General features: G+C 47.0%; 1 protein-coding gene across 4 annotated transcripts in view; it reads left to right on the plus strand.

The window, feature by feature from the left end:
• The first annotated feature begins 1,023 nt into the window (after positions 1-1,023).
• The window catches only part of LOC147637893 (uncharacterized), an 82,416-nt gene continuing 55,651 nt past the window's right edge, over positions 1,024-27,788 (plus strand). For all 4 annotated transcript variants that reach the window (XM_086799726.1, XM_086799727.1, XM_086799725.1 and 1 more), the window contains exons 1-8: positions 1,024-2,574; positions 2,804-3,280; positions 3,383-3,684; positions 3,824-4,591; positions 4,691-4,969; positions 5,092-5,253; positions 5,338-6,267; positions 6,360-6,575. In XM_086799726.1, coding sequence (XP_086655852.1) covers positions 1,176-2,574; positions 2,804-3,280; positions 3,383-3,684; positions 3,824-4,591; positions 4,691-4,969; positions 5,092-5,253; positions 5,338-6,267; positions 6,360-6,575 — 4,533 coding nt within the window. In that variant the 5' untranslated portion in view covers positions 1,024-1,175. The remainder of the gene's footprint in view (positions 2,575-2,803; positions 3,281-3,382; positions 3,685-3,823; positions 4,592-4,690; positions 4,970-5,091; positions 5,254-5,337; positions 6,268-6,359; positions 6,576-27,788) is intronic.

Below are 27,788 nucleotides of genomic sequence, written 5' to 3' on the forward strand. Positions count from 1 at the left end.
ACAACAAGCTTGCACACCCACATCAAGGGGTTGCATTACGTCTCAAAGGCAAGACCCAATGACACATGATTCAAAAAGGCAAGCACTTGACTTGAACATGAGTGTACTGTATGTATGCCTCCCTCTTATCTTTGAGTGTGTGGCAGCATCCACATTTTCTTTCATTGCGTCTCGAAGAAGGCAAGTCCCAATGATACATGATTTAGAAAGACTAAATAGCATAATCTATGCATGCTTCCCTCTCATCTTTGAGATGTGTGGCAACATCCAAATTTTTGTTCGAAAACAAAAGAGGACTATTTCCTTCAGTGTTTGTAATTAGACATTTACTTGTCGATTGGTTTTCCCAAAAGAGGACCATTTCCATGAGTGTTTGTACTTAGACATTTACTTGTTGATTGGTCAAACCTGCATGCCATATTCGGCCTTTGAGAAGATAATCTCTCTATTATATTTAGACCCATTGGCTTTGTAAAGTTTTTTTCGTGAGTCTTCACGAAGATTTATTAACAAATGAGTTTTTCCATGGCTAGAGCATGAGTGGCAAGGTTTGCCATGGTTGTGGACATAGCATACATGAGATCTACTCTTTTATGTCTTCGTGGTTCACAACTAGGTATGACGATGATGTATAATGATGGACCTGCTCTAGTCTCTCCATGGTTTACAAACTAGGTATGATGATAATGATGCACTTTCACTCCCTCCCCCTCCCCCCCCTCTCTCTCTCTCTCTCCCCCTCTCTTTCACTCTCTCTATGATATGCCCTTAATCCCTTGAGTCGAGTCCTGTTGCCATTGCATATGTTGTATGATGATGATCCTACATGCCCATATTATGTATGCCATTGAAAAGAGAGTTCATTTTACCATTGCGTATGTGCCCTTTTTCTTGATGTGAGTTGATATCGAAGTTACAATGCCACTTGGGTAGATTCAAATGGTGTTGTTTGCCATGATGTAAATTTAGCCTTCGCCATTGCGTATGTTGGATGATATTATGATGATGCATGTCCCATAATATATTAATCGTTGGCTATATAATATAGGTCTCGCTCTGTCTCTCTCTCTCTCTCTCATCGATACGCAGACCCATCATCATCGGGGGATGCCCTTGAGGGAGGAGGCTTGGTATTGCCATTGAGATAGTGCCCGGATTGTTGTCGGGCGTTCGCGATGAAGCGTGGGGGAACTGCCGGAGGGGGAGCAGCGACAGCATCAGCAACGACAATGACAACGACAACGACAACAGGAGGGGTGGGAGGTTCGGCCATGGCCAAGCAGCAGCAGCAAGTGGAGGAGGCAGCGACGTCGTCTTCATCGGCGGTAGGGGGGGTGGGCGGCGTGGAGAGCCCGTGGGCGCTGGGGCGGGCGGAGAAGAGCGTGGCGAGAGGCGGGGATCATGCAACAGCAGACGAGCCGCGCGAGGGCGGGCAGGAGTCCGTGGTGGTGGAGAGGCGCGGCGACCACTCCGCCATCTGCAAGTGGACCATCGTCCAGTTCGCCAAGGTCAAGGCGCGCGCATTGTGGAGCCGCTACTTCGAAGTGGGCGGCTACGATTGCAGGCTCCTCGTCTACCCCAAAGGTGACTCCCAAGCCCTTCCTGGTTACCTCTCCATCTACTTGCAGGTCATGGATCCCCGCAGTTCTTCATCATCCAAATGGGATTGCTTTGCTAGCTACCGCCTTTGTGTGGTCAATCACAGAGATGAGGCCAAATCCATACAAAGAGACTCATGGCACCGCTTCTCTGGCAAAAAAAAATCCCATGGTTGGTGTGACTTTACCCCCTCTGCCACCGTATCCGATCCAAAATCGGGCTTCCTTGCCAACGATGCCGTCCTCATCACTGCTGAGATTCTTGTCCTGCACGAGTCTGTCTCATTCTCTAGAGAGAATGAGCTGCAACCCATGATGGCCCCAATGCCCGAGGTTCTCAGTGGGAAATTCACGTGGAAAGTACATAACTTTGTCCTGTTCAAAGAGATGATCAAAACCCAGAAAATCATGAGTCCAGTTTTCCCTGCCGGAGAATGCAATCTTCGGCTCAGCGTGTACCAATCATCTGTTAGTGGCATTGAGTACTTATCCATGTGCTTGGAGAGCAAGGACACAGAAAAATCAGTTTCCATGGAGAGAAGCTGCTGGTGCCTTTTTCGCATGTCAGTATTGAACCAAAAAGTAGGGCAGAATCACATGCACAGGGACTCGTATGGTAGATTTGCAGGTGATAACAAGAGTGGAGACAATACAAGTCTTGGTTGGAATGATTACATGAAAATGTCTGATTTTGTTGCACCGGAAATGGGGTATCTTGTTGACGATACTGCTGTGTTCAGTGCTTCTTTTCATGTCATCAAAGAGGCAAGCACTTTTCCCAAGAGTCTGGGCTCCATAGCTGGAAGAGCTGGAGCCAAAAAGTTTGATGGGCATCAAGGAAAGTTTGTTTGGAAAATAGATAATTTTACAAAGCTCAAGGACCTTCTCAAGAAGCGGAAAATCACAGGATTATGCATTAAGAGCAGGCGTTTTCAAGTGGGGAATCGGGATTGCAGACTCGTCGTTTATCCAAGAGGTATGAATTTCTGAATACACATGCATGCATGCATGCACATATTGCATGTATGTGCACGTCGGTGTACACAGGCAAAACTAACTGATGCTTTGCAAATCTGGCTGCTATTGTTCTTAAACCTAGCCTTGTACAAATTAAAAACATCACTCTTTGGTCAAAGTAGCAGGGTTACACGATCGATTTAGGATTACAATGTGCTTACCCATTGTTTCTGATTCTGGTCCTTCAGGACAGTCGCAACCACCCTGCCATTTGTCTATGTTTCTAGAGGTCACAGATCCCCGGAACACATCAGCAGAATGGAGCTGCTTTGTCAGCCATAGGCTTTCTGTAGTCAATCAGCGCTCAGAGGATCGATCGGTGACAAAAGAATCGCAAAATAGATACTCCAAGGCAGCTAAGGACTGGGGTTGGAGAGAGTTTGTCACCTTGACCAGCCTCTTTGATCAAGACTCCGGTTTTCTTGTACAGGATACTGTAGTCTTTTCAGCTGAGGTTCTGATACTCAAGGAGACTTCTATTATGCAGGAAAATACAGACTCTGATGAACCCTTAGCAACCGTTTCCGGGACTGAGAGTAGTAAAATCTTGCACAGGGGTACATTCACCTGGCGGGTCGAGAATTTCCTTGCGTTCAAAGAAATCATGGAGACCCGCAAGATTTTTAGCAAATTTTTCCAAGCTGGTGGCTGTGAGCTGCGGATTGGTAGGTCTTCACTATCACATGTCACGGCTGCGCTTCTTTAAGGGTGGTGTACTGTTTATTTTCAGATTTTTGCTGTGATCAGCTAGTTTTTCATCTTTGCAGGTGTTTATGAATCATTTGATACTCTGTGTATATATTTAGAGAGTGACCAGTCTGCAGGAGCAGACCCGGACAGAAACTTCTGGGTCAGATATAGAATGGCGGTTGTCAATCAAAAGCATGCTGATAGAACTGTCTGGAAGGAATCGTCCATATGCACAAAGACTTGGAACAACTCAGTCCTGCAGTTTATGAAGGTTTCTGAGATGGTGGAAGCTGATGCAGGATTTCTTGTGCGAGACACTGTAGTATTTTCCTGTGAAATTTTGGACTGTTGTCCTTGGTTTGAGTTCTCTGATCTCGAGGTAAGGCTCACACAGCTCTTGATTCTCTTCTGAATGCAGCCATCTTTTGCATAGCTGAATCATTTATTGACGTCATCCATTTTGCTTATTTTATGTTGATGCATTGGTTTTGTACTTCCCCTCCTTTTGGTCTGGTCAGGTGATGGTATCAGATGAAGAGCAAGATGCAATCTCGACAGATCCCGATGAGCTGATGGACTCTGATGACAGTGAGGGTATCAGTGGTGATGAGGAGGATATCTTTAGGAATCTGCTTGCAAGAGCTGGTTTTCATCTGAGCTATGGTGATAACCCACCACTGCTTTTGGATCCTTCACAACTGCAGGTCACTCTCAGAGAGAAATTGTTGATGGATGCTGGGGCTATAGCAGCATTTCTTACAGGTCTACGTGTGTATCTTGATGACCCTGCCAAAGTAAAACGACTGCTTCTCCCTACAAAATTGTCGTCAGCAGCTACTAATGGGACCAAGAAAGGTACTGCAAAGGGGGAAGCTACATCTCCAAGCTTGATGAACCTGTTGATGGGTGTGAAGGTTCTTCAGCAGGCCATTGCAGATTTACTACTTGATATCATGGTGGAATGTTGTCAGCCATCAAACGGTGATGAGTTTGCAGAGGCCAAGTCAAGGTTTGTGCAGCCGGATACAAGCCACCTTGGTGTAAAGAGCTCTATTGTTTTGAGGGCTTTTGGGGCTGCTGCATCGGACGCTGCTGCCCGAAGTCCTGCTGTTCACAGACTGGACAATGACCTTGATGCAATGATGGCAACTCAAGCAGTCCAAAGCAGTGACACACTGGCCATAGATCCACAAGTTTCAAAAGGTTCAGTTCTGCCGAGTGGGTTTCTTTCCGAACCCGTGCAGCGAGAGACTTTTGCAGTCAACAATATGAGTCATTCGCAAAAGGTTTGTGCTGCATGAATTCTCCACTACAACTATACTAACAACAGAGCTACTGGGTTTTAACGTTGTTACTTAATTTCTTTTCTGGCTGTGTCATTGTAGCCAAAGTGGCCAGAGCAGTCTGATGAACTTCTAGGGTTGATAGTCAATTCGCTAAGGGCATTGGATGGGGCTGTTCCACAAGGATGTCCAGAACCTCGAAGGCGGCCAGAGTCAGCACAAAAGATTGCCTTGGTTTTAGAAAAGGCTCCAAAGCATTTGCAGCCTGATCTCATTGCCTTGGTACCAAAGCTTGTTGACGTTTCAGAACATTCCCTGGCAGCAGATGTGCTTCTTGACCGCCTCCGACAACCTGAAGCTGAATCTGCCTTGCACCTGCCAGTACGTTGTTTGTACTACAGTGCTCTCCGAAGTTGTGTTTAAAACCGACTTTGTTAGTCAGAATTCCACTTCTGTTCATGTTATTTTTCAGAGGGATGTCACATGCCATTCTGAAAATGTAGGTACTAGGGGCTCTTAGCCAGCTGGAGGTTAGTAGCAATGTTTGGAAGATGGTGATGGATCAGGCTTTGAAAATTCTTCCTGATTTGAATGACGAGTCTCTTGCTGCTGCGATAAGTTTTGCTTTCAAAGCAGCAGCCAAGTGTCAGCGACTATCACAGGCTGTATGCATATTGTCACCTCTGCAGCTCATTCTTTTTATTGTCTTCTTTTTTGCTGTTGATCTTCTGATAAGATTCATTTTGCAGGCAAAAGCTGTTCGGGAAAGGCTTAAACGGTTGGGTCCAACTGTCTCACCTCGGGTACTGGATGTTGTTAGGAACACAGTTTGTAGTCATGTGGACATTGCGAAAGCTTTACTAAGGGAAATTGACACAGATTGTGAGCGTAGTGAGCCTGATATGGCATTACAATCTTCAAATGTGTTGTTTGAGGATCGTGATGGTGGGGCTGCATCTGAGCAGTTGCATTTGGCAGCAGCCTGTTGGCGGGTGGCTGATGTGGACATCCTTGTAGAAATGCTAACTGTACCTTGTCTAAGAGTGGAAGCCCAGCAAGTATTTGAAAGAGCTATAGCTAGGGGTGCATTTGGTGAGCATTCCGTAGTCATGGTTTTGGAGAGACGGCATGCTCAAAGGCTAATTATGGATTCCAGATGCCATTTGAATGGCTTACAGAGTGCGGAGGCATCACTATCAGGCACGACAAGCATATCTATATCCGAGAATGATGATGATTTTCCTGTAATATTTGGCTTAGGAGAAACCTTGGCTCTCTCAAGAGATGTTCGAGTAAGGGAATTTGTCAGCACATTATATGCTGTCATGTTCAAGGTATATTGTGATGAAAGTTACCGGGAGCGCATGTTAAGGGGACTCGTAGAGCATACAACAAGCAATGCTCATACGCCTCCTGATGTTGAGTTGGGCATGGATATCCTAACCTTTTTGGTTAGAGAAGAAGAGGGCACTGCCAGACCTGTTCTATGCATGATGCGTGAAGCAGCCGAACTAGCCAATGCAGACCGTGCCACTCTGTATCAGCAACTTCGTGCCAATGAGGAGGAGATCACCCAGGCTCGGACTGAGAGGCAGGGAGAAATAAACAACCTTATGAAGGAAAAAACCACATTGTCTCAAAAGCTTTCAGAGACAGAGGCAGCGCAGGCACGCCTGAAAGTAAGCTGACTCTCTCTTTTTGGTGCCCCTCTTTTGCAGGATGTGGATCGCCTTTTCCTGTATGCTTCTCAAAGTTTCTCTATATTATGTAGGGCGAATTGAAGGCAGAGATGGATAGACTTTCACGGGAGAAGAGGGATCTTGCAGATAGGCTTCGTGAGGCAGAAAGCCAATTGGATTGGGTTCGTTCAGAGCGTGATGATGAGGTGGCAAGACTAGCTGCAGAAAAAAAGAATTTTCAAGATCGTTTGCGTGATGCTGAAGCACAACTTTCACAGCTCAAATCTCGCAAACGTGATGAGCTAAAGGTATTTTGTTGCTTGTGTCCGTTGTTTGCCCAATTTGTTCTCTTGGCCATTGCCTGCGGGTACAATTATTCCTCCATCATAGCATGCCAATAACTAGATGACAGAGATTCCCAAGTGTTGATCCCTCCATATTAGTCATGCGCAAGAAGAGAAATAAATGTTTTAGGTAGCAATTTTATGCTATTGTGATGCTGTCGGCCTGCTACAGCTGGCCGACGAGCTATCATGGGGAGTATATAAGGGCTGTCACCCTTTCCCCCATTTCATCTCATTCTTTTGCATCCTGTTGAGGTCATTAGCAGCTGTTTCTGCTTCTTATCATTGTACAGCACCTACGGGCTTCCCTCATGGTTAGTTTTCAGCAATAAACATGAGTTTCGCATTTACAAGTCTTGTACCTGGGCCTACATCTGTGTTTTCTATTTGCTTCACTTTTGTTTCATGGTATCAGAGAAAAACCCTGACGTGTGAGTAGAAGAGAGCTGCGTTTTCTGATTTGACGTAGAGGCTTCGACAGTTTGCTGCGTTTTCTGCAGATTTCAGCGTGGAAGGTGCTGCGTTTTCTTCCGGGAGCAGAGGCTTCCTCAAGATCGCTGTGTTTTCTTCATCTGAAACTTGGAATTGTTGTGCTTCTGAATTTTCAGCAAAGATTGTTGATTTTTTTCTATTGATTGGATTGCTGAAGCCCTCTTCTAGGTGCTAAGGACAGGGATCTACATCTTGGAGAGATCTTCCTTCTTCCTCTCCTTTCAGTTTCCCTCCCTCCCTCCCTCCCTCCCTCCCTGTCTTCTTGCTGTGCACAGCCTGACACGACAAGTACATGCTTCGCGGAAAAGGCAAGCTTTTGTTACCTCTGAAAAGGGCAAAGGCAAAGGTGGAAAAGGGAACTCCAACAACAACAACAACAACAACAAAAGCAAAGGCAAAGGCAAGGGTAAACAGGATTCTAAGGAATCCAAGGACAAAAGCAATGAATGTGATTACTGTGGCAGGTCAGGTCAGGTCAGGTCATACTGAGGCTCGCTGCTTTGCTCATCGTGATGATTCTCGAGGAGCCAAAGCCCAAGATGCTTCTAAAGCATCTGAAAGGACAACACCAAAAATAAAGGCAAAGTTTCAGAGGAGGGAACTACCAAAGTTGCATACATGGCCACTTCTTCACAGGATTCACTCCTCGTGATCACAGATTTGATTTCTCCTGAAGAGGTTAGTGACACACCTGAAGCGGTGGAATGGGTTGGTGATAGTGGTGCTTCTGTCCGCATGACCAATCAGGCCCATATCCTGGAGGACTACCAGACTCTCTTCTTTAGTTTGTATTGGCGACAACTCTTCGCTTTCTGTCACCGGTGTTGGTAATGTTTCTTTGGGTTCCTCTGCCACCTTACATGATGTTCTGCATGTACCATAGATTTCCAAAAATCTGTTTTCAGTATACAAAGCTTCTTAGAAGAGACTTGGTGTGTACTTTGATGATGAGGTCATCGAAGTAATCGACAGGAAGATGATGAGGTCATCGAAGTAATCGACAGGAAGACTCTCTCGGTTGTTGCCAATGGAGTCCATGATGGGAGTCTACAAGATCACCAATTTTTCTTCCTAGATCCCTCACACTGATTCCCATATTCATCAGCTTTTCTCCCCCTTGATGGCTTTGGTTTTTGAGGCTAATACTTCTCTGTGGCATTCTCGCTTCGGTCTTGTACCCATTGCTGTCTTGCAGAAGTTCCATTCTAAGCAGGTTGTCAACGGACTACCTCAGCTAAGGTCTCTCTCACACATCTGCTCATCCTGCATGATAGGCAAGCATCATCGAGATGCATTTCCAAAGGAGGCCACTCAACGAGCAACCCGACGACTGGAGCTTATACATGCAGATCTTGCAGGACCTATGGCGATTGAGTCTCGTGGAGGGGCTCGATATTTTCTCCTTCTTGTGGATGGTTTCACTTGCAAAGTCTGGGTATGTTTTCTGGCTCACAAGTTAGATACTTTGCCAGTTTCGGGACTTGGATCGCGATGGTGGAAAATCAATCTGGGGGTAGAGTTTCATTCCTCCGGAATGATAATGATGGCGAGTTTGTACCATTTGATGATTTCCTTGCTTTGAAGGGCATTCATCGACAGACTATAGTTCCTTACACTCCTTGGCAAAATTGAGTTGTGGAACGGAAGAACCGGACCGTCAAAGAGATGGCTCGTGCTTTGTTGCATCATGCAAGTCTCCCTCTGCTTTCTGGGGTGAAGTTGTGGCTACCTCAATTTATCTCATTAACCACTCTCTCACAAAAGCGGTTGAGGGGATTACTCCAGAGGAGGCTTTTACAGGTCACAAGCCTTTTGTTTCTCATATTCGTGTTTTCGGTTGTGTTGCTTATGTGCATGTCCCAGATAAGAATAGGACCACTCTTGTCACGTGCATCTCTCTCTCTCTCTCTCTATTTTCTGCACATCTCCTTTCAGCTTATGCGTTAATTTCCGTCGCGAAAAGAGTGCTGAATTATGAGTATTGAAGTTACCGATTCTTCTCCAAAGCTTCCGCATGTTACAACACTTGCATCTGGATGATCTTCACAGGTTACAGTTTGAGATCCAAAGGGTACCACTTTTGGGATCCGGAGGTTGATGACATCATCATTTCCCATGATGCTCGGTTTGATGAGAGCTTGTTTGGCATTGATTCCTCTCCACCTAATGCATCTACCGACTTTCTGGATGATCCATTCTCGGCAAATGCTAGTGATCTTATACCTCTTCCACGTCCAGCTCCTCCTCCTCCTCCTTCGCTTGTTGCAACCTCGGTGCCAGCTGCTACTTTATAACCACCCGTTCTTGTTGCACCAGCTTTTGCAGCCCCCAGTTCCTCTATGAGTCCTGCTTTGACTCCGGGATTACCCTCACCAGCGCTTACTTCATCACCACTTCCAGCAGCATCGGATGAGTCCTCTACTACAGTTGGATCTTCTTCTCCACGCTTTGAGAGGAAGGTTGGCCTACCTCGGTGGGTTCAGCAACTCTTTAGAGATTTTGGTCTCACTGATGCACAGCTCCATAACCAGATGTCTACCACCACCCCTGGGCCTCGCCGCTCATCTCGAGCTTGCACATCTCATCACACAGTGAATTGTGCTCTCATGAGTTCTCTCAAGGAGATCGATGAGCTTGAGAGTCCAGAGGAGGCTCCTTCACAGCCGTTGTGGTGGCGGCAAGCCATGGAAGCAGAGATTGCCTCTATTGAGAGGAATAACATTTGGTCTTTGGTGCCACGTGAAGGAGATAGCATAGGCGGAAGCATAACTAGTAAACATATGAGAGAGTGCAAAGTAGAATGAGAGTTGGACAGGATCACCTTTTATATCAGCAGTCTAGCTTTACAATGGCAATGGCGAGCAACTGAGTGTTGAACTACGTGCAAGGGAATTGGATGAAGGAGTGAATAATGGGGAACTCCTTATATAGTGCCTTAGTGAGCTGGCCAACCGCTTACATGACAAATAAATAGGAGAAATATGCTCTTGTGTGTGTGTGTGTGCGCTATTGGGCACTGATTACGTTAGTGGGGATGTCGTAGTATCTAGTCCATACTATGCATAATGGAGTTGATAGTTATATAGTCTTGTGGGTTGACTTGCTAGAATATGCAGCGGAGATCATGACCAAATCTGGGAACACGAGCAAACACAGTGCAGAAAAACAGCACAAGAGAAGTAGAGAGATAAAGGCGTGTAACTCTGCTGTATATACACAAGAAGATCCCGGAATACAACACAATGTGGCAAGGGGGTTGTGGGGCCATTTTATATGGCCCCTGCATTGCAGTCGGCCTGCTCTAGGACAGCTGACATGCCTTTATCTCCACGACTAGCATATATATACCTGGTCGGCCAGGTATGAACAGTCGGCTTGCATGGAGAAGGTGTCCATGACCTATCACACAGTCGGCCAGCACCAATAGGCATACAGCTGCAGTCGGCCACCTACTAAGACCTCCTGCCACCACATGGCTGCCACCCAAGCCACAGAAAAATGGGGGAAAAATACGGGGAGTGAGGAAAAATGAGAAAACACCTACAAGGACGGGCACACCCACAACAGAGGCCCTGGTGTATCAGTAAAGACAGGAGATGACTTCTAACACCCCCTCTCAGCTCCTGGCTGTGAAACCAACCACAGGGAGCTGGAGTGCCGCATGAGCAAAGCCTGAGATAGCGACTTTGTGAAGAGGTCCACCGTACTGTCCTCCGTCAAATAGAACTCTAGCAAGATGTCATCAGCAACAATCTTTTCACGAACAAAGTGCCTCTGGATGACTGTGGATTCCACCAGTGGAAACCCAATCCTGCCATGTAACCTCTGCAACCTCACCATCTCACAAGCAGCACCACAACCACCCTGGTACTCCGCCTCGATCGACGACAAGGCAAAAGATGACTGCCTCTTAAAGCTCCATAAAACTGCTCCTGGGCCTAAAGTAGAACTCCTCGTGTCTGAATCTCCTCCCCAAATTGAGTCACTCCATCCGTGGAGTCGGACTCCATCCATCAATCCCCCTCCTGTGTAAAAGAGTCCATGATCCTTCGCATGCTGTAGAAACCACAAGATACACAATCCTGTCTCCCAAAGAGTAAGCTGCAAACAAGAGCTCAACTGCCCCATCAGGAAGCTCCCATCCAATCTGGTATCCTTCAATCAAATCAATGAACCATTCTGCTTCCGAGTCAAAGAGGCACCATACTGCTCACAAGGATCAACACTTGTTATGGTGGGAAGCCAAGTCCTGGAAACCTGCTGAAGACCACGCAAGGCCTTCTGAAACCTGTAAACCACCCCCTCTGAATCCGGAACCACAAAGCCTGGAGAATGTGCAACAACCACCTCCTTCTGCAAGTAATCAACTGCCACCTGCCTGGCTTTCCAAGAGATCCCCGTGGAAAGAACATACTCATCTACAGGAGTTTCTTTGTCCCGAATGCTACGAAACATCAGAGCATAGGTCACCTGTAAAGTTTCCTCTGACTGATGAACACAAGAACTACCAACATCTGTACTGGAAAGTTCCTGCCAACTGCTGCCATCAACTGGCAAGCTATCCTCCATCTGGTCTCGGAAAGCCTGCACCTGCAGCGTATTCACACTTAAGTGGCCATTACCAGATTGCCACACATCACAAAATTGAGGACCGGGGAGAGAGAGTGCTGAAAGCTTGTAAACTCCATTCTCCACTCCGCCTTCCCATACTACTTGGCCTGTTGCCTTGTCCCAAAGAGCAACAAAATGCTCATCAAACTCCACCCGTACGCTAGTCTTGCAAACCTAATGCACTGACAACACATGAGGGAACACAAGAGCAAACACAGTGTAGAAAAACAGCACAAGAGAAGTAGAGAGATAGAGGCGTGTAACTTTGCTCTATATACACAAGAAGATCTCGGAATACAACACAATGTGGCAAGGGGGCTGTGGGGCTATTTTATATGTCCCCTACACTGCAGTCGGCTTGCTCTAGGACAGCCGACAGGCCTATATCTCCACGACCACCATATATATACCCAGTCGGCCAGGTATGAATAGTCGGCGTGCATGGAGAAGGTGTCCACGACCTATCACACAGTTGGCCGGCACCAATAGGCATACAACTGCAGTCGGCTACCTACTAAGACCTGCCACCAGATGGTTGCCACCCAAGCCACAAAAAAATGGAAAAAAATGGGGAAAAAATACAAGGACTGAGGAAAAATGAGAAAACACCTACAAGGGCGGGCACACCCACAATAGAGGCCCTGGTGTATCAGTAAAGACAGGAGATGACTTCTAACATGACTACCATGAGTATATAACATGCACGTTCCTAAAAGGTGAATTTGGGCATGTTCGTGGATTTATCTAGGTATATAAATAAAAAGCCTAGATAAATGGTAAAGCCCCAGAACACTGAAGTCTGAGATGCACAATTCTAACACCCCCTCTGCAACTCATAGTGTGCAAGAGTCGGAAGAAGATAAGTCGATGAAGATGCAACCATGGACACTCTAGCATCGCGAATACAAGAATCACCTAAGAGAGAGCATCCACCAACCTGTTTCCTCGAAACAAGATGCCACCATGAACAGCAAGGAACTTTGCTTGGCCACAAATTCCTACACAAGTGTGCAGTGAACTCCAAAAATGGATGATGAGCTGTTGGACACACCGCGCCTATAATCTGTAACTTGGTTGAACACAATGCTAATCAATACACTTAAATACACTAAGATTTGAAGGACACTTGCTCATATACAAGAAGTAAATTGCTGAATTGACAAGAGACATACAATGAGCCAGAACGGCCGACCTCTCCCTTGTGTAAATTGTATTACTATTGGAGAAATTCAATACATAGCTTCACGGGCATCCATTGCCAAATCCTCCATGCCAATGCATATGAAATTCAGCATTTAGAAAACAATGGTATGTCGATGTAGATCACCAAGGAGCTGCCTTGATGCCCGGCCCGACTTCAGTGCCCATATTCTCTACCATTGGCTCTATGTTCTACCAAGCAAGGTAGCAACATCTTCAAGAGCACATAGGACAAGAGAAATACTACACAGGGCGGCTAAACAAGGAGTCCTGCCCTTCTACTGAATAAGTAATGACAACACATTGTCCAATTAGCTTACTAGTCTTCATAGAAGTTATTGCAAGCGGAAGCCTTCGCGTTGGAAGCTTTAGAAGTGTTGATATCTTCGAGTTGCCGCAATCCTTCGCAACAAAAGTCTTCAAGAGGATGAAGGGAACCTTGGGAAAGCTTCCCCTATGGTTCAACTTGAGAAAGGAAGGCTGAAATTAGGGTTTTCAGCAAAAAGACCAGAAATTACAACAAAAATGAGAGCTGTTTTGCTGAATTTCAGTCATTGGGAATGAGTAGGAGAGTGATTAGCACTTGGAAACACTCTTGGAAGCTTGGAAAACACCCTAGCAAGTTGGGTATGGCTATGGAGAGCTTGGAAATGGAGAAAAATGGTGGAAAAACAGAGTTTTCAGTCTCCAAAAATCCTCATGAAGAGAAAACACGAATTTTCTCTTAATAAGTAAGTGAATTGGGGTCCAATCAGGTGAGAGGACATGGGAAGATGCCCATTTATGAGTAAAAAGGGAGAATCAGGTCCTGGACATTGAGTCTTGTCCGCCTCGGGACTTCAGTGAGTGTGAACTTGGAAGCGGTCATAATTTATAAGTGACTTTTGGGCGCCCAAACTTTAATGAAGTGGGAACGCACTCACTTATAAATATTGGCTAAGTCTTAAAGGCTATTTGAGCCTAGATTGGGTAATACTTACCACCTGTTCACATGCCACACAACCATGTCAGCAGACAGTTTCACACGCACGGTTCACGGGCGGGCGTCTCCTAGCCCGGAACTACACATAGGTCATGCAGGCATGAAAATAGCATGCAATTTCATTTGCAGGCAAGCACATAAAGATGCTATGCAATGCAGCATTGGCATGAGCAATTTCCGTTCATGAAACCATATAAGACCAGGCGTTTTCAGGTAAGTATATGCGATACCAGACCCAGTGGAAAGCCGATCCTCCAGGCGTTTCCAGGCATGTACACAAAGGCACAAGTCCCAGCGGAAAGCCAAGTCCTCTAGATATTCCGGGCATGATAACGTCAAGTCCCAGCGGAATATCATATCCAACTATACAGCATGACACGTGTCAATCACATGCATAGGCACATTCCATAAGCCATGGACACCAATCCAATATGTACATAGTGTGAAAGCAAGAGTGAACCATTCGGGTGGCCAAATGGTGACATAATCCCCAATAGTGGACGGAACACATCATGTCCCAAAAGTCTCGAACAATGAACTTGGAACAGATCCAGTTCATAATCTTTGCTGTACCAAAGATAACCATGTCTTGCCAGATGTCTAATGCATGGAACTCCGAATCACAGTTCCCATGCACTAGTAGGTGGAGCTGTAATTAGCCCCCTCTCCTGCCCACAAGCCTCTTCTAGCTGGAAGCACATGGAGGGAAACTGCATATGTACTAGAGAAGCACGTCATCTAGGGTCTCCTGAGCCGGAAGCGCCCCTGGAGCCCTAGAAGTGGTACCAGAATTTGTATCACTATCCTGTGTCGTGTCTTTGCCTTTCCGTTGAGATGAAGCCTTGCCCTTGCTCTTGTCCTTCTTCTTGGACAAACAATCCTTGGATAGATGTCCTCTTTTCCCGCAAGAGAAACAACGACTCCGACCTTTCTTTTGAACTGTGGAAAGTGCCTGGTCAGAACTGTTAACTGACACCTTCAACTTACCCTGTGAGATGAGAACGGATGCCTCCTCCAAAAGTAGGGAGCTAAGATCATCAAAATCCATCTGAGTGGATGTGACCTGGCACCACAAAGATCGAGAAATAACATCATAGTCCGGAGGAAGCTTGGTGAGGATAAGAGCAGCCTGCTGAGAAGAAGACAAAGCAGCACCCATAGCCAGTAACTGGTCATGGATAACTTTGGCCTTCATGAGAAAAGATTGCATTGAATTGCCTTCAGGAAATAACAAGCCGTAGAGCTGCCCCTGCAAGGTAACTGTCCTCATCGATGAATCTCGTGTAAAGAGATCCTCCAATTTTGACCATACCTGATGAGCACTAGTGAGAGTTTGCATGGCCGATGAGACCTCCTCGGTGATGGTCTGCATGCATAAGCACAGAATGCGTCTTTGAGTCCCGATTTTCCCAGTCTTGTAATTCCACAGCAAATTCATCCTCCTGATCCTGAGTCCACCTCCTAGAGTTTTGAGGACACTCGGGCTTCCTTTCAGTGCCCTGAACAATGTCCCACAAACCCTTGTGGATGAACCAGACCCGCATTTGAAGCTGCCAATGAGTGTTGTTGGGTCCTTTCAACTTGTCATCTTTGTTCGTACAGGGAGGGAGCCATATCCACAGCAGCAAAGAACAAATCTCAGCTCTCAAACACTTCTCTCAAGTGCTTTCCAATGAAGCGAGGCACCAAGAACAATCAACCCCCTCTCAAACCGTAGAGAGAAAGTGGTGGGACAGCAGCAAAACAGTCTAAGATTCACTGGGAACCTCCTACCGGAAGGGCAGGGACTCGTGGAGGAAGAAGAAAATGTACAGCTACTTGTCTGGCAACTCCAAATGCAAGAGAACTCACCAAATCTGATGCCGGTGCAGAAAACACAGCCACAACTCCACCTTATACCTCTGTAGAAGAAAACGCAGCCACCAAAACTGGCCGGATAGCCACTGTAGGAGAAAACGCAGCCAAAACACTTCAAGATCTGCCTCTGAAGAGCAAAACACAGCCTCTAGGGCTGGCCGACAGCAACCAAAAGAGGGCTGGACCAGAAACGCAGCAAGGTACTGAAAACGCAGCAACTGTATGGACTGATCTGCAGCCGGAGAAGTGATGGAGGCAAAACGCACAGCAGAAGTGGGCAGATTTGCAGGGTTTGGAGCAGCTTGGACCTAAGCGTATGATACCATGAAGGAGATAGCACAGGCGGAAGCATAAACAATAAACATATGAGAGAGTGCAAAGTAGAATGAGAGAGTTGGACAAGATCACCTTTTATAACAGCAGTAAAGCTTTACAATGGCAATGGCCAGCAACTGAGTGTTGAACTATGTGCAAGGGAAATGGATGAAGGAGTGAATAATGGGGAACTCCTTATATAGTGTCTCAGTGAGCTGGCCGACTACCTCTAGGGCTGGCGGACTGCTCACAGGACAAATAAATAGGAGAAATACAATAAAATGCCCATATAAATGGTAAAGCCCTAGAACACTGAGATGCACAATTCTAACACCACGGCCTTTACATCGTCGTGTTATTGGTGTGAAATGGATTTTCAAAGTGAAGTTTCATGCAGATGGTACTTTGGACAAGTACAAGGCCCGCCTTGTTGCGCGAGGATATGCTCAGAAGAAGGCAGGTGAAGACTTTGATGAAATATTTGCTCCTACAGCCAGGTATACCACCATCAGGATTGTTTTGGCTCTGCCTGCACACTTCAGATGGCCCGTGTTCCAGATGGATGTCAAATCTGCTTTTTTGAATGGAGATTTAGAGGAGGAAGTTTATGTTGAGCAGCCTCTTGGTTTTGTGATTCTAGGACAGGACACCCATGTGTATCTTCTGCAGAAGGCTCTTTATGGTCTCAAGCAGGCACCCTGTGCCTGGTATTAGAAGATTGATGCCTTCTTGTTATGTCTTGTCTTTGAGACGGCATATAGTGACAACAATCTCTATGTGCTTCTTTCTGATGGAGATATTTGTGTCACTGTTTTGTATGTTGATGACCTCATTCTTTCTGGCTCAGATACTGGGTTGGTCACACAGGTTCAGTCCAAGCTTTCAGAGACATTTGAGATGATTGATCTTGGTCTTCTACATTATTTTCTACATTTGAGATGATTGATCTTGGTCTTCTACATTATTTTCTTGGGCTGGAGGTTTGGCAGAAAGATGACTGTATCTTCATTTCTTAGCAGAAGTATGTGAAGAAGCTGCTCTCACTTTATGGGTTGTCAGATTGTACACCTCTCTCTTGTCCCATGGATCCCAATGCCAAGTTATCCAAGGAGGATGATACACCCTTGCGAGATTCCATAGAGTACCGGCAGATTGTTGGCTCATTGCTTTACCTTGCCAACACCCGTCTAGACATCTCTTATGCTATGAGTGTCCTCAGCCCCAGTTCTCACTTGAAGGTCTCATTGGCAGGAAGCTTTGAGAGTTCTCGTTATCTTCGAGGTACTTTAGATTATCAGCAGGCAAGGACGTTGCAGTTCTTGCATACGTGGTAAGCAGCATAGGGAATCCTTTCCGAAGCAGGCTTCCAGGTGGGCTTCAAAACCATTGGAGTTGATTCACATTGACTTGTGTGGACCTCTACAGATACCATCATTGGGAGGATCTCTCTATTTCATGCTGCTTGTTGATGACTGTACGAGATTCACATGGGTCTACTTTCTTTCACAGAAGGACCAAGCTTTTGCACGGTTCAAGGATTGGCACGTGATGGTGGACAAAGAGTTTGGATTGTAGGTAAAGACTCTCAGGGCTGACAAAGGGGGTGAATTCTCCTCGAATGTATTTCTCAGATTTTGTGCAGATCCTGGCATCAAGAGGGAATTGGCCAATATAGGATCGCCTTCAGAGAATGGAGTTGTAGAACGCAAAAACAGGACTGTGGTGGAGATGGCGAGGACCATGCTGGAGCATTGTGATCTTCCTCGTCCACTTTGGGGGAGAGGCTGTGGCAACGAATGTCCATACCCTGAACCGGTCTCCAACGACTTCAGTACCTAATATGACTCCGTTTGAGGCATACTTTGGCAGGAAACGTGATGTCTCCCACTTTCGTGTTTTTGGGAGTGATGCGTATGTACATATTCCGAAGAAGCAGAGGGGGAAGCTTGGCTCCCAATCCGGCAAGCTTATATTTGTGGGGTATAATTCTCTTTCCAAGGGATACAGATTGTATGATCTAGAGAGGAATGAGATTGTTGTCAGTCGGGATGTGGTCTTTGATGAGCATGTTCCAGTATCCATTGTCGAGGAGCCGCCACTTCTTGGAGATCCAGAAGAGTCTGATGATGATTCCCAGACCATTGTTCCAGTCAATCAACCTCAGTTAGTACAGGAGGTTGAGCCCGCAGCTGGAGTAGAGCCCCCGCAACGGCAAGAGGCTCCATGATCTGTTCAAGTACCCAGGTGGTTGATGGACACGCTTCGGTAGTCAGGTGTCATGGAGTTACCCTCCGAGTGGACCCCAGAGGACGGCACTCGAAGATCGCACAGAGTCTGCGACAAAAGCAATACAGCGGAGCTTCTTCAGGTAAACTATGCTTTGATGTCTCGTATTATGCGGGACAAGGAGCCCACTTCCGTTACGGAAGCCCTGCTTCCTTTCACAGGATACTTGGAGGAAAGCGGAACTTGATGCCATCGAGAAGAAGAACAACACATGGGAGTTGGTACCGAGGCCGTTGAAACGGTCAGTCATTGGTGTCAAATGGGTCTTTAAGACCAAATATGCGTTAGATGGGTCGGTCGACAAACACAAAGCCAGACTCGTGGCTAAAGGTTATGCTCAGCGGCCAGGCATCGACTACGAGGATACCTTTGCACCGACAGCACGGATGACCACGATTCGGACCGTTCTAGCCCTTGCTTCTTCTCAGAGGTGGCCTGTGTATCAAATGGATGTAAAATCTGCGTTCCTTAATGGTGACCTGGAGGAGGAGGTGTATGTTGAGCACCCTCCAGGCTTTGTTGTTCCAGGATCAGAAGGGATGGTTTACAGGTTACATAAGGCCTTGTATGGTCTTAAGCAGGCTCCCAGGGCTTGGAATCAGAAGATTGATTCCTTCTTTATTCGGACTGGTTTTGAAAGATCGGTTGCAGATTCCAACCTGTATCTCTTTCGGGAACACGGCATGGTTACGATTATCATCCTTTATGTGGATGATCTCATTCTCACCGGGGGTCATGTGGAGCACATTGGCGTAACGAAGGCTGCCTTGTCAAAGGAGTTTGAGATGACCGACCTAGGCTTACTCCACTTCTTTTTGGGATTGGAGATCTGGCAGACCCAGAGGGGGTTTTTTGTCTCTCAATAGCTGTACGTTCATGAGTTGCTTGAGGCCTTTGGAATGGAGAACTGCAAGTCTATTACTTCGCCGATGGACCCAAATACAAAGTTAACTGTTAATGATCCTTGTGAGCCAGTTGATGCCTCGCAGTATCGGAAGTTGGTTGGTTCATTGATTTGGTTGCCGAACACCAGATTGGACTTGAGCTTTTGCGTGGGGCTGTTGAGCTCTTTTATGCAGACGCCATTGAAGTCTCATTGGGACGCAGGATTGCGGATCTTGCGGTATCTGCAGAGTACGAAGGATCTAGGACTCTTTTACACAGGAGGGGATGGAGTCAGACTCCAAGGTTGGAGTGACTCAAACTGGGGAGGAGATCCAGGCACGAGGAGATCTACTTGAGGTTATAGTTTTACCCTCGACTCAGGAGTAGTAAGAGGCAACCAACTATTGCCATATCTTCGACAGAGGCAGAGTACCGGGCTGCTTGTGGTGCTGCTTGCGAGGTTGTGTGGCTGCGGAGGCTGCTAGGCGAGATTGGGTTTCCACAGAAGGAGCCCACAGTCATCCAGTGTGATAACCAGAGTTGTATAGCTATTGCTCGGAACCCGGTCTTCCATGCCCGGACCAAGCACATAGAGATACAGTATCACTTTGTACGTGAGAAGATCTTGGCTGGTGACATCTTGCTACTTAATTGTTCGACGGAGGACAATGCAGTGGACCTCTTCATGAAGTCTCTCCCTTAGGCTACGCTCAGGTGGCACTCCAGCTCCCTAGGGTTGATTTCACAGCCAGGAGGTGTTAGAAGTCATCTCTTGTCTTTATCAGACACTAGGGCCTCTGTTGTGGGTGTGCCCACCCTTTGTAGGTGTTTTCTCATTTTTCCTCACTCCCCGTATTTTTTTCCCATTTTTTCCTATTTTTTCCATGGTGTGGGTGGTTGCCCTATGCTGGCAGGATGACCCAGAAGCTGGCCGACTGCACTTGTGTGCATGTGGAGCAGGCCGACTATTCTGTTCAGGTCGTGGACCTTTTTTTTTGGCTGGCCGATTGAAGGAGACCCAGTGGTGAGGCTGGCGGCTGTTTTTCCACTGGCTGACTGGATATATGGGGCCATATAAAATGGCCCCATTGCCCCCACATCATTGTATCTCTTGTTTTCATATTCGGGATCTTGTGTATAGAGAAGAGTTACACGCCTATCTCTCTCCTTCTCTTGTGCTGTCTATTTTCTGCACTCTACTTGCTCTTGTGGTCTCAGATTTGGTTATCATCTCCGCTGCGTATTTTGACAAGATGCAGCAGGCTGTAATGGCTGATTTACAGCCCTTTGTTGTTGTCCATGATGTCCATCATCATCAAAGATGACTCTGCCAGGCTCCTGTTGCCTTGCAGGCTCCTTATACATGCATGTTTCATAAAAAATGACATCATTGCTGCGTATGATCTTTCTATTCATGGGATCCCAAAGTCTATACCCCATTTCACCTCTGTCACCATATCCTAGGAATATGCATTTGTGAGACTTAGGATCAAGTTTGGTGCGCATTTCCCTGCGTATGTGCACGTACGCAACGCAACCAAACACTCTCAAGTGCTTGTATGACGGAGGCTTCCCTGTCCATACTTCTTCTGGCACTTTCCCACCAAGCCTCGTGTTAGGTGACCTGTTTATAAGGTGAACGGCTGTCATAACAGCTTCAGCCCAAAAACCATGAGGTAATGCAGCATGTGACAACATAGAATGGACCTTCTCCTGTATGGTCCTGTTCATCCTCTCTGCTGTCCCGTTTTGTGGAGGATCATAAGGAGTAGAGAGCTCCCTCTTCATGCCTTTAGCATCACAAAAGTCCTGAAACTGTTTGGACATGTACTCTCCACCATTGTCGGAACGCAAAGCTTTCAGTGTTTTGCCAGTTTGATTCTCAACAAGAGCAACAAACTTCTCAAACACTGAGAATGTATCACTCTTCAAACGAAGAGGATAGACCCACACCTTGCGTGTGGCATCATCAATAAAAGACACAAAATATTTTGCCCCTCCCAAAGAAAGCTGAGGCATCTCACATACATCTGTATGCACAAGCTCTAACTGAGCATCTTTCTGTCCAAGAGCTTTCTTGTGGGGGCACTGTAGTTGCCTACCATATATACAATGCTCACAAAACTGAAAACTTGAAAACTTTAGAGAAGGCAAGTAACCCAAACGAGACAATTGCTCCATTCCCTTGACACTCATGTGTCCCAACCGGCTATGCCACATAGAAATTTCCGGCAGCTCGGTTGCATTTACATTAGCATGGTGACAAACACCTGCATGCATAAAGTAAAGAGTGTCCACCTTAGAGCCTCTGGCAACAACCAGTGAGCCCTTACTAATTTTCCACTTTCCACTACCAAATGTGGTAACATAATCAGCATCATCAAGCTGTCCAGTAGAAAGCAGGTTCTTCTTGATCTCAGGCACATGCCTGACATCATGGAGCATAAGCTGTGAGCCATCTGAAAACACAAGCCTCACATCACCTCTGCCAAGAATCTTGCATGCATGGTTATCACCCAAATAAACCACTCCTTCATTGCCAGCAGTGTACCTGACAAACAAGTCTCTGCAACCTGTGACATGAAAGGAGGCACCTGAATCAATGATCCATGAGTGCATACCATGACCACCTGTAAGAAGTGAATGGGCATCAAGTGAAGACGTAAAGAGGACCTCATCCTCACTGCCACCTGCATGTGACACATTGATTTCTTCAATCTTGACTCCACTTTTGCCCTTTGGCTTTACATCTTTGGCTTCATCTTTCTCTTTGTCTTTGCCTTTTCCCTTTTCTTTTTGATCATTTTTCCATTTGTAGCATTGCTTTTTAATGTGTCCCTTTTTGCCACAATAATGGCATTCCAAATCCTTTTTCGAGCGAGACTTGCTCCTTCCCCTTTCTTGGCTTTTCCCCCTTTGCTGGGATCTCCCACGTGCATTCATTGCATTGGACTTTCCAACAGAGTTGTTTTTCCTGTTCATCTCTTCTTGAAGAAGAGCACCCTCAACATCTGCATATGACAGCATAGCATTCGAATTGCTAGTGGCTGTCCTGAATGTGTCCCAACTCTCTGGCAAAGTGCATAACAAAAAAGTGGCTTTGAACTCATCGTCCATTGCCAACTTTTGATTGATGACCTGGCTGACAATACCATTAAACTCATTTAGATGGGCTGTCATAGAAGCCCCTTCCTTCATCTGAAGACCTATGAGTTTCTTCAACCAATACACTTTGCTTGAGGCACTTTGCTGGGCATACAAGTCCTGCAATCTCTGCCACATTCCCCAAGCTGTCTTCTCTTCACGAATGCTGAAGTCTGACACAGACAACATGATAGTAGATCTTGCCAGCTCATCCATATCTTCCCACTCTTCAGCAGTAAGAGAAGCGGGCATTACACCCCTTTCTTTGATAGGCTTGTGCTGCTTTTTCTGGAGCAACACATTGTAGCACTGGGTTTGCCAAATATCATAATTATGCGAGCCTTCAAGCTGCTTGATGTGAAGCAATGAAGAGCTCTCACCTGTGGTTGCCATAGCAATATGCAACCTGTCAATGCCTGACTCCCTGCAAATGTGCAAACACTGCACCAAAAGCACACAAAGTGCTCACGGTTATTCTCCCAAGCTTTATCTCCCATTGCGGAAGCAAGAATGCAACTTTTCTCCCACTTTTTGTGATGAAAACACCAAAATCTGGTTGCTGCAGATTTTGGACAGCACCTCAAATGTGCTCTTTTGCCCTTCCAAAGTACTGTACAGCAGTACCAAGTGCTCACCAATGATGTACCAAACCTGTCCCGGCAAGTACAGCAGCTGAAATTGAACCTTTTGGTCACTCAAAACAGTGTACAGCCATGCCAAAACTTGTACAAAACTGTACCAAATTTGTACCAGCAGGTACAGTAGCAATAAATGCTCTCCTGGCTGTCCAAATGAGTGAAAATCAGACTTTTACAGTCCTGTACACTGCATGCAACAGTCCCGAACAGAAATTGGGCAAAAGCCCCTTGACTGCAAGCTGATTTCTGAGAATTCAAGGCATAAATGTCTTGCCTGCTGCTTTGCCAAGCTCAACAAGCATACAAACTTGAAAAGCCCCTTGATTTGAGATCAATTTCTGATCATGCATGGTACATTGACGCACATAAAGGCATCCAGAGTGTTCACGATGCTTCCCCCTGGTCACATATACATCAAATACATGAAAGCCCCTTGATTTACAGGCACATTGAGTGCTTGTAAGGCATCAGCACATTATCCACAGCATCAAATGCGATTGCCTGCATGCAAATCAACCAAATCGGCACAAAAGCCCCTTGATTTGCACTGCAATTTGCTGCAATTTTGCCCAAATGTGCGATTTTTCACATCATACAGCATGTATGAGTGCTTAATTGCACAATTACATCAAAAGCCCTAAATTTCGACATCCAATTTCCTGCAAATTGATCCTGATTTGACCAATTTCCTGCAAATTGATCCTGATTGTGACCAATGTCACCCAATTTTGCCAATTTTGCTCAAAAATTGAGCAATTCGGCGCCTGTATCTGCTCAATTAATGATTGCACCTGCTCAATTGCAAATCCCAAAAAAAAATTGAGGAAAATACCTTGTAATTTCTGATTTATCTTCAATTTGTAGGCTGTTGCAGGAAAAGAGGGGTTGATGATTGCTGCTTCTGTTCAGTAGGTTCCAACAAGAGGGGTAAGCAGGAATATCGCATTGAGCCAACTGCTGGATATCTTCTTGTTGACCTTGTGCGGAATATCCTTCCACAGGCCCCTCATCACGTGCACCTGGTTCGGGGAGAGCGTGTAGACCACCTCCTTCAGACGCACGGGTACCTTCCCCATCGCCCAACAAACTGCCTTGCCTCGATCCGACCCTGGCTCTGCTTTCGATTCAGGCCCAGCAGTCAGCTCGCCTGCCTTCGCTTAGCTGCCTTCGCTGTGCTGGCGCCTTCGCTCGCCTCCTCGCTAGCGCACGTGACGACGTCACAGCTTTGTGGACTTCGTTCGCCTAGCGTTTGTTCGCCAACGCTCAGCGCCACGTTTGCACGGTTAATAACGTGGTCAGTTGAGGGCGCCGCTGCTGCCTTCGCCACTCGCTCGCCTCCACGCTCACCGCACCAGCTGCTGTTTTCGCCTAGCGTATGTACGCCCAGCGCTACACTACAGGGCCCTCGCTTGGCTGTGGGCTGATGGGCAGCTAGGGCAGTCCACGCTGCTGGCTGGGCAGCAGCTGGTTGGCCAGCTCCTTTTGTGCTGCAAGGAGCAGGGCGACCAGGAATCAAAAGGCCCAAGAGCAGGCGACCAGCACAAAAGGGGGGGGGCGGCCAGCAGAGCAGAAGAGGGAGGAGAACCTGGTGACCAAAGCTCTGATACCAGTTGAAGGGAGAAACTGAATTAGGGTTAGAGTTCATTCATGGGAGACATACACAGAGAAGCACAAGGGAGAGAGAGAGAGAGAGAGTTGTGGGGATAAGTCAACTCATGAGGCATGAGTGTGTGACTCCCCTATCACACATGTATATTGCATTAGTACACATAGTGCACTTAGTACATTAAAAGTACTAAGTGTACTATGTACTATAACTTATGGGCTTGTACACACTATAAGGGTGGGCATAACGCCTTTACCCCAACAGGGAGCTGGGGTGCTGCCTGCGCGAATCCCGAGATAGCGACTTCGTGAAGAGGTCCACCGTACTGTCCTCCGTCGAACAGAACTCTAGCAAAATGTCATCAACAACAATCTTTTCACGAACAAAGTGCCTCTGGATGACCGTGGGTTCCTCCAGTGGAAGCCCAATCCTGCCATGCAACCTCACCACCTCACAAGCAGCATCACAAGCAGCCCGGTACTCTGCCTCTATCGACGACAAAGCAAAAGATGACTGCCTCTTACTGCACCATAAAATTGCTCCTGGGCCTGAAGTAGATCTCCTCGTGTCTGGATCTCCTCCCCAATCTGAGTCACTCCAATCGTGGAGTCGGACTCCATCCATCAATCCCCCTCCTGTGTAAAAGAGACCAAGATCCTTCGCATGCTGCAGAAACCACAAGATACACAATCCTGCCTCCCAAAGAGTCATCTGTAAACATGAGCTCAACAGCCTCATCAAGAAGCTCCCGTCCAATCTGGTATCCATCAACCAAATTAATGAACCATTGTGTTTCCGAGTCAAAGAGGCATCACACTGCTCACAAGGATCAACACCTGTTACGGTGGAAAGCCAAGTCCTGGAAACCTGCTGAAGACCACGCAAGGCCTTCAAATACCTGTCAACCACCCCTTCTGAATCCGGAACCACTAAGCTTGGAGAATCCACCTCCTTCTGCAAGTAATCAACTGCCACCTGCCTGGCTTTCCGAGAGGTCCCCGTGGAAGGAACATCCTCATCTACAGGAGTTTCTTTGTCCCGAATGCTACAAGACATCAGAGCATAGGTCACCTGTAAAGTTTCCTCTGACTGACTAACACAAGAACTATCAACATCAGTACTGGAAAGTTCCTGCCAACTGCTGCCATTACCTGGCAAGCTATCCACCATCTTGTCCGGGAAAGCCTGCACCTGCAGCGTATCCACACTTAAGTGGCCACTACCAGAGTGCCACCACTCATTACAAAACTGAGGACCTGGGAGAGAGAGTGTTGAAAGCTTGTAAACTTCATTCTCCACTCCGCCTTCCCAAACCACCTGGCCTGTTGCCTTGTCCCGGAGAGCAACAAAATGCTCATCAAACTCCACCCGTACGACAGTCTTGCAAACCTGATGCACTGACAACAGATGAAAACCAAGTGATGGAACATACAACACCTAGGAGGAATGCTTCCCCCCTCTGCCATTGGGAACTATCTCCAACTTGCCCTCACTGTGAACTAGAATAGTGGATGTATCCCCAATAAGAATGTGACCAGAATACCTGCAGAGATCTTCTAAATTTGAACGGGAAGGAGTCATGTGCCTGGAAGCACCACTGTCTAGAATCCACTCCCGAGTATCCGTTGCGGAGAGTCCTCCAACCTCCTCTGTAGGCATATGCTCACTTATGGTAGTGCTATGTGTGAACAGGGCTTAACCAAGGGCACTTTTTCCTGTGTGGTTTTTTCCCTTGGACATCAAGTGTGAAAGGACACTCTAACATATAATATTTTGTACTTCTATATTATATGGATGTGGCACACATGCAAGGGTTGACTTGCATTTTGTGGATACCACACTTTTGGCTCTCTCTCTCTCTCTCTCTCTCTCTCTCTCTCTCTCTCTCATTGCTGTGTGTGAGCCCTGCACCTAACCCTAATGTGCAGGTTTGTGTGTGTGAGTGTGTGAGTCCAACACCCAACAATTGGTTTCAGAGCTGGGAGCTGCCTGTGGATTTCTGCCCCACGAAAAACTGTCGCTGATTGTGGAATTCTGTCGTCGAAATTCCGTCGAAAACTGCCGTTCCGTCCGTCGCCTGCGTTTTTCCGTCTTCGGACTACCTGCTTTCGTCGGCGCTCCTCTGTCCGGCCACCGAAAACGGGTGGCGCCTCCCTCTCCAGCCGGCGCCCAGTACCACCGCCGCCCAGCTCCGTCGCAGTTCCGTTCAGCGCTTCCGTCCGGCGTCGCCCCTTCCATTCCGGCCTTCGTCGCCCAGCATCGACCCCCCGTTCTGCTCCGTCGACGTGTTTCGTTCTGGCTACTGCTCTGTTCGTCCGTCTGTTCTGCTCCGGCCTCTGCACGCAGCACCCACGCCGTTTGCTCCGTTCCGCCGTCTGCTCCGGCCTCCGCACGCGGCCAGCCTGTTCCAGGCCTCCCTGTGCCCTCCGTGCTAGTCCAAGGCCGCCGGCGGGTCTTGCCTGACAACAGCGACCGCCTCTGACAGCGCCCAGTGCGTGCCACCTGGCCCGCCCGTCCTGTGATCCGCCGCAGTCGGGACCCTGGCACCGCCCCGCCTCGTCAGCTGTGTACGCCCACATTGACGCCTGCAACTCCACGACATTCTGCATTCCTTGGCCAGCCTGCTGGCCCGTTACCTCTACTCGACTGTCTGCTCACCGCCAAGCACCTGCTTCCTCACAAGTGTTGCCAAAGGTATTTTCTGTACAAATTTTTGGTCAAGCACAAATACAAAATTTGCAGCCATTCCAGTGCAGGTCATATGTAGATTTTGCAGACACTTCTGTGCAAGTCAGATTGAAAGGAAAATTGCAGGTGCAATTTGGGGGATTTCTCAATTTGAGGCAAAATTGAAAATTGCAATTTGGGGGTTTTCAAAATTGAGCTCAAAATCAGCAAATTGAACCTCTTTCATTTGCAGAAATTTGGGGCTTTTGTGAAAATTGGCCAATTAGATGCACATTGAAGCGATTGGAGTGCATAAAAATTGGGGATTTTCAGATTGGAGCATGTAATTGGGCATTACAGCTGCGATTTGTCGCGTATGTATACATATTGTGTGTAATTGGACAATTTGGTGCAGGTTTACACTTGCTTTGGTTCGCAAACATACATTTGCACAGGACATTTGGTTCCCTGGCAGTGCACATTGGTGCTTGGTT

Source organism: Cibotium barometz, chromosome 6 (genome assembly GCF_041138505.1).
Source record: "Cibotium barometz isolate CiBa-2024 chromosome 6, ASM4113850v1, whole genome shotgun sequence".
NCBI classification, from domain to species: Eukaryota; Viridiplantae; Streptophyta; class Polypodiopsida; order Cyatheales; family Cibotiaceae; genus Cibotium; species Cibotium barometz.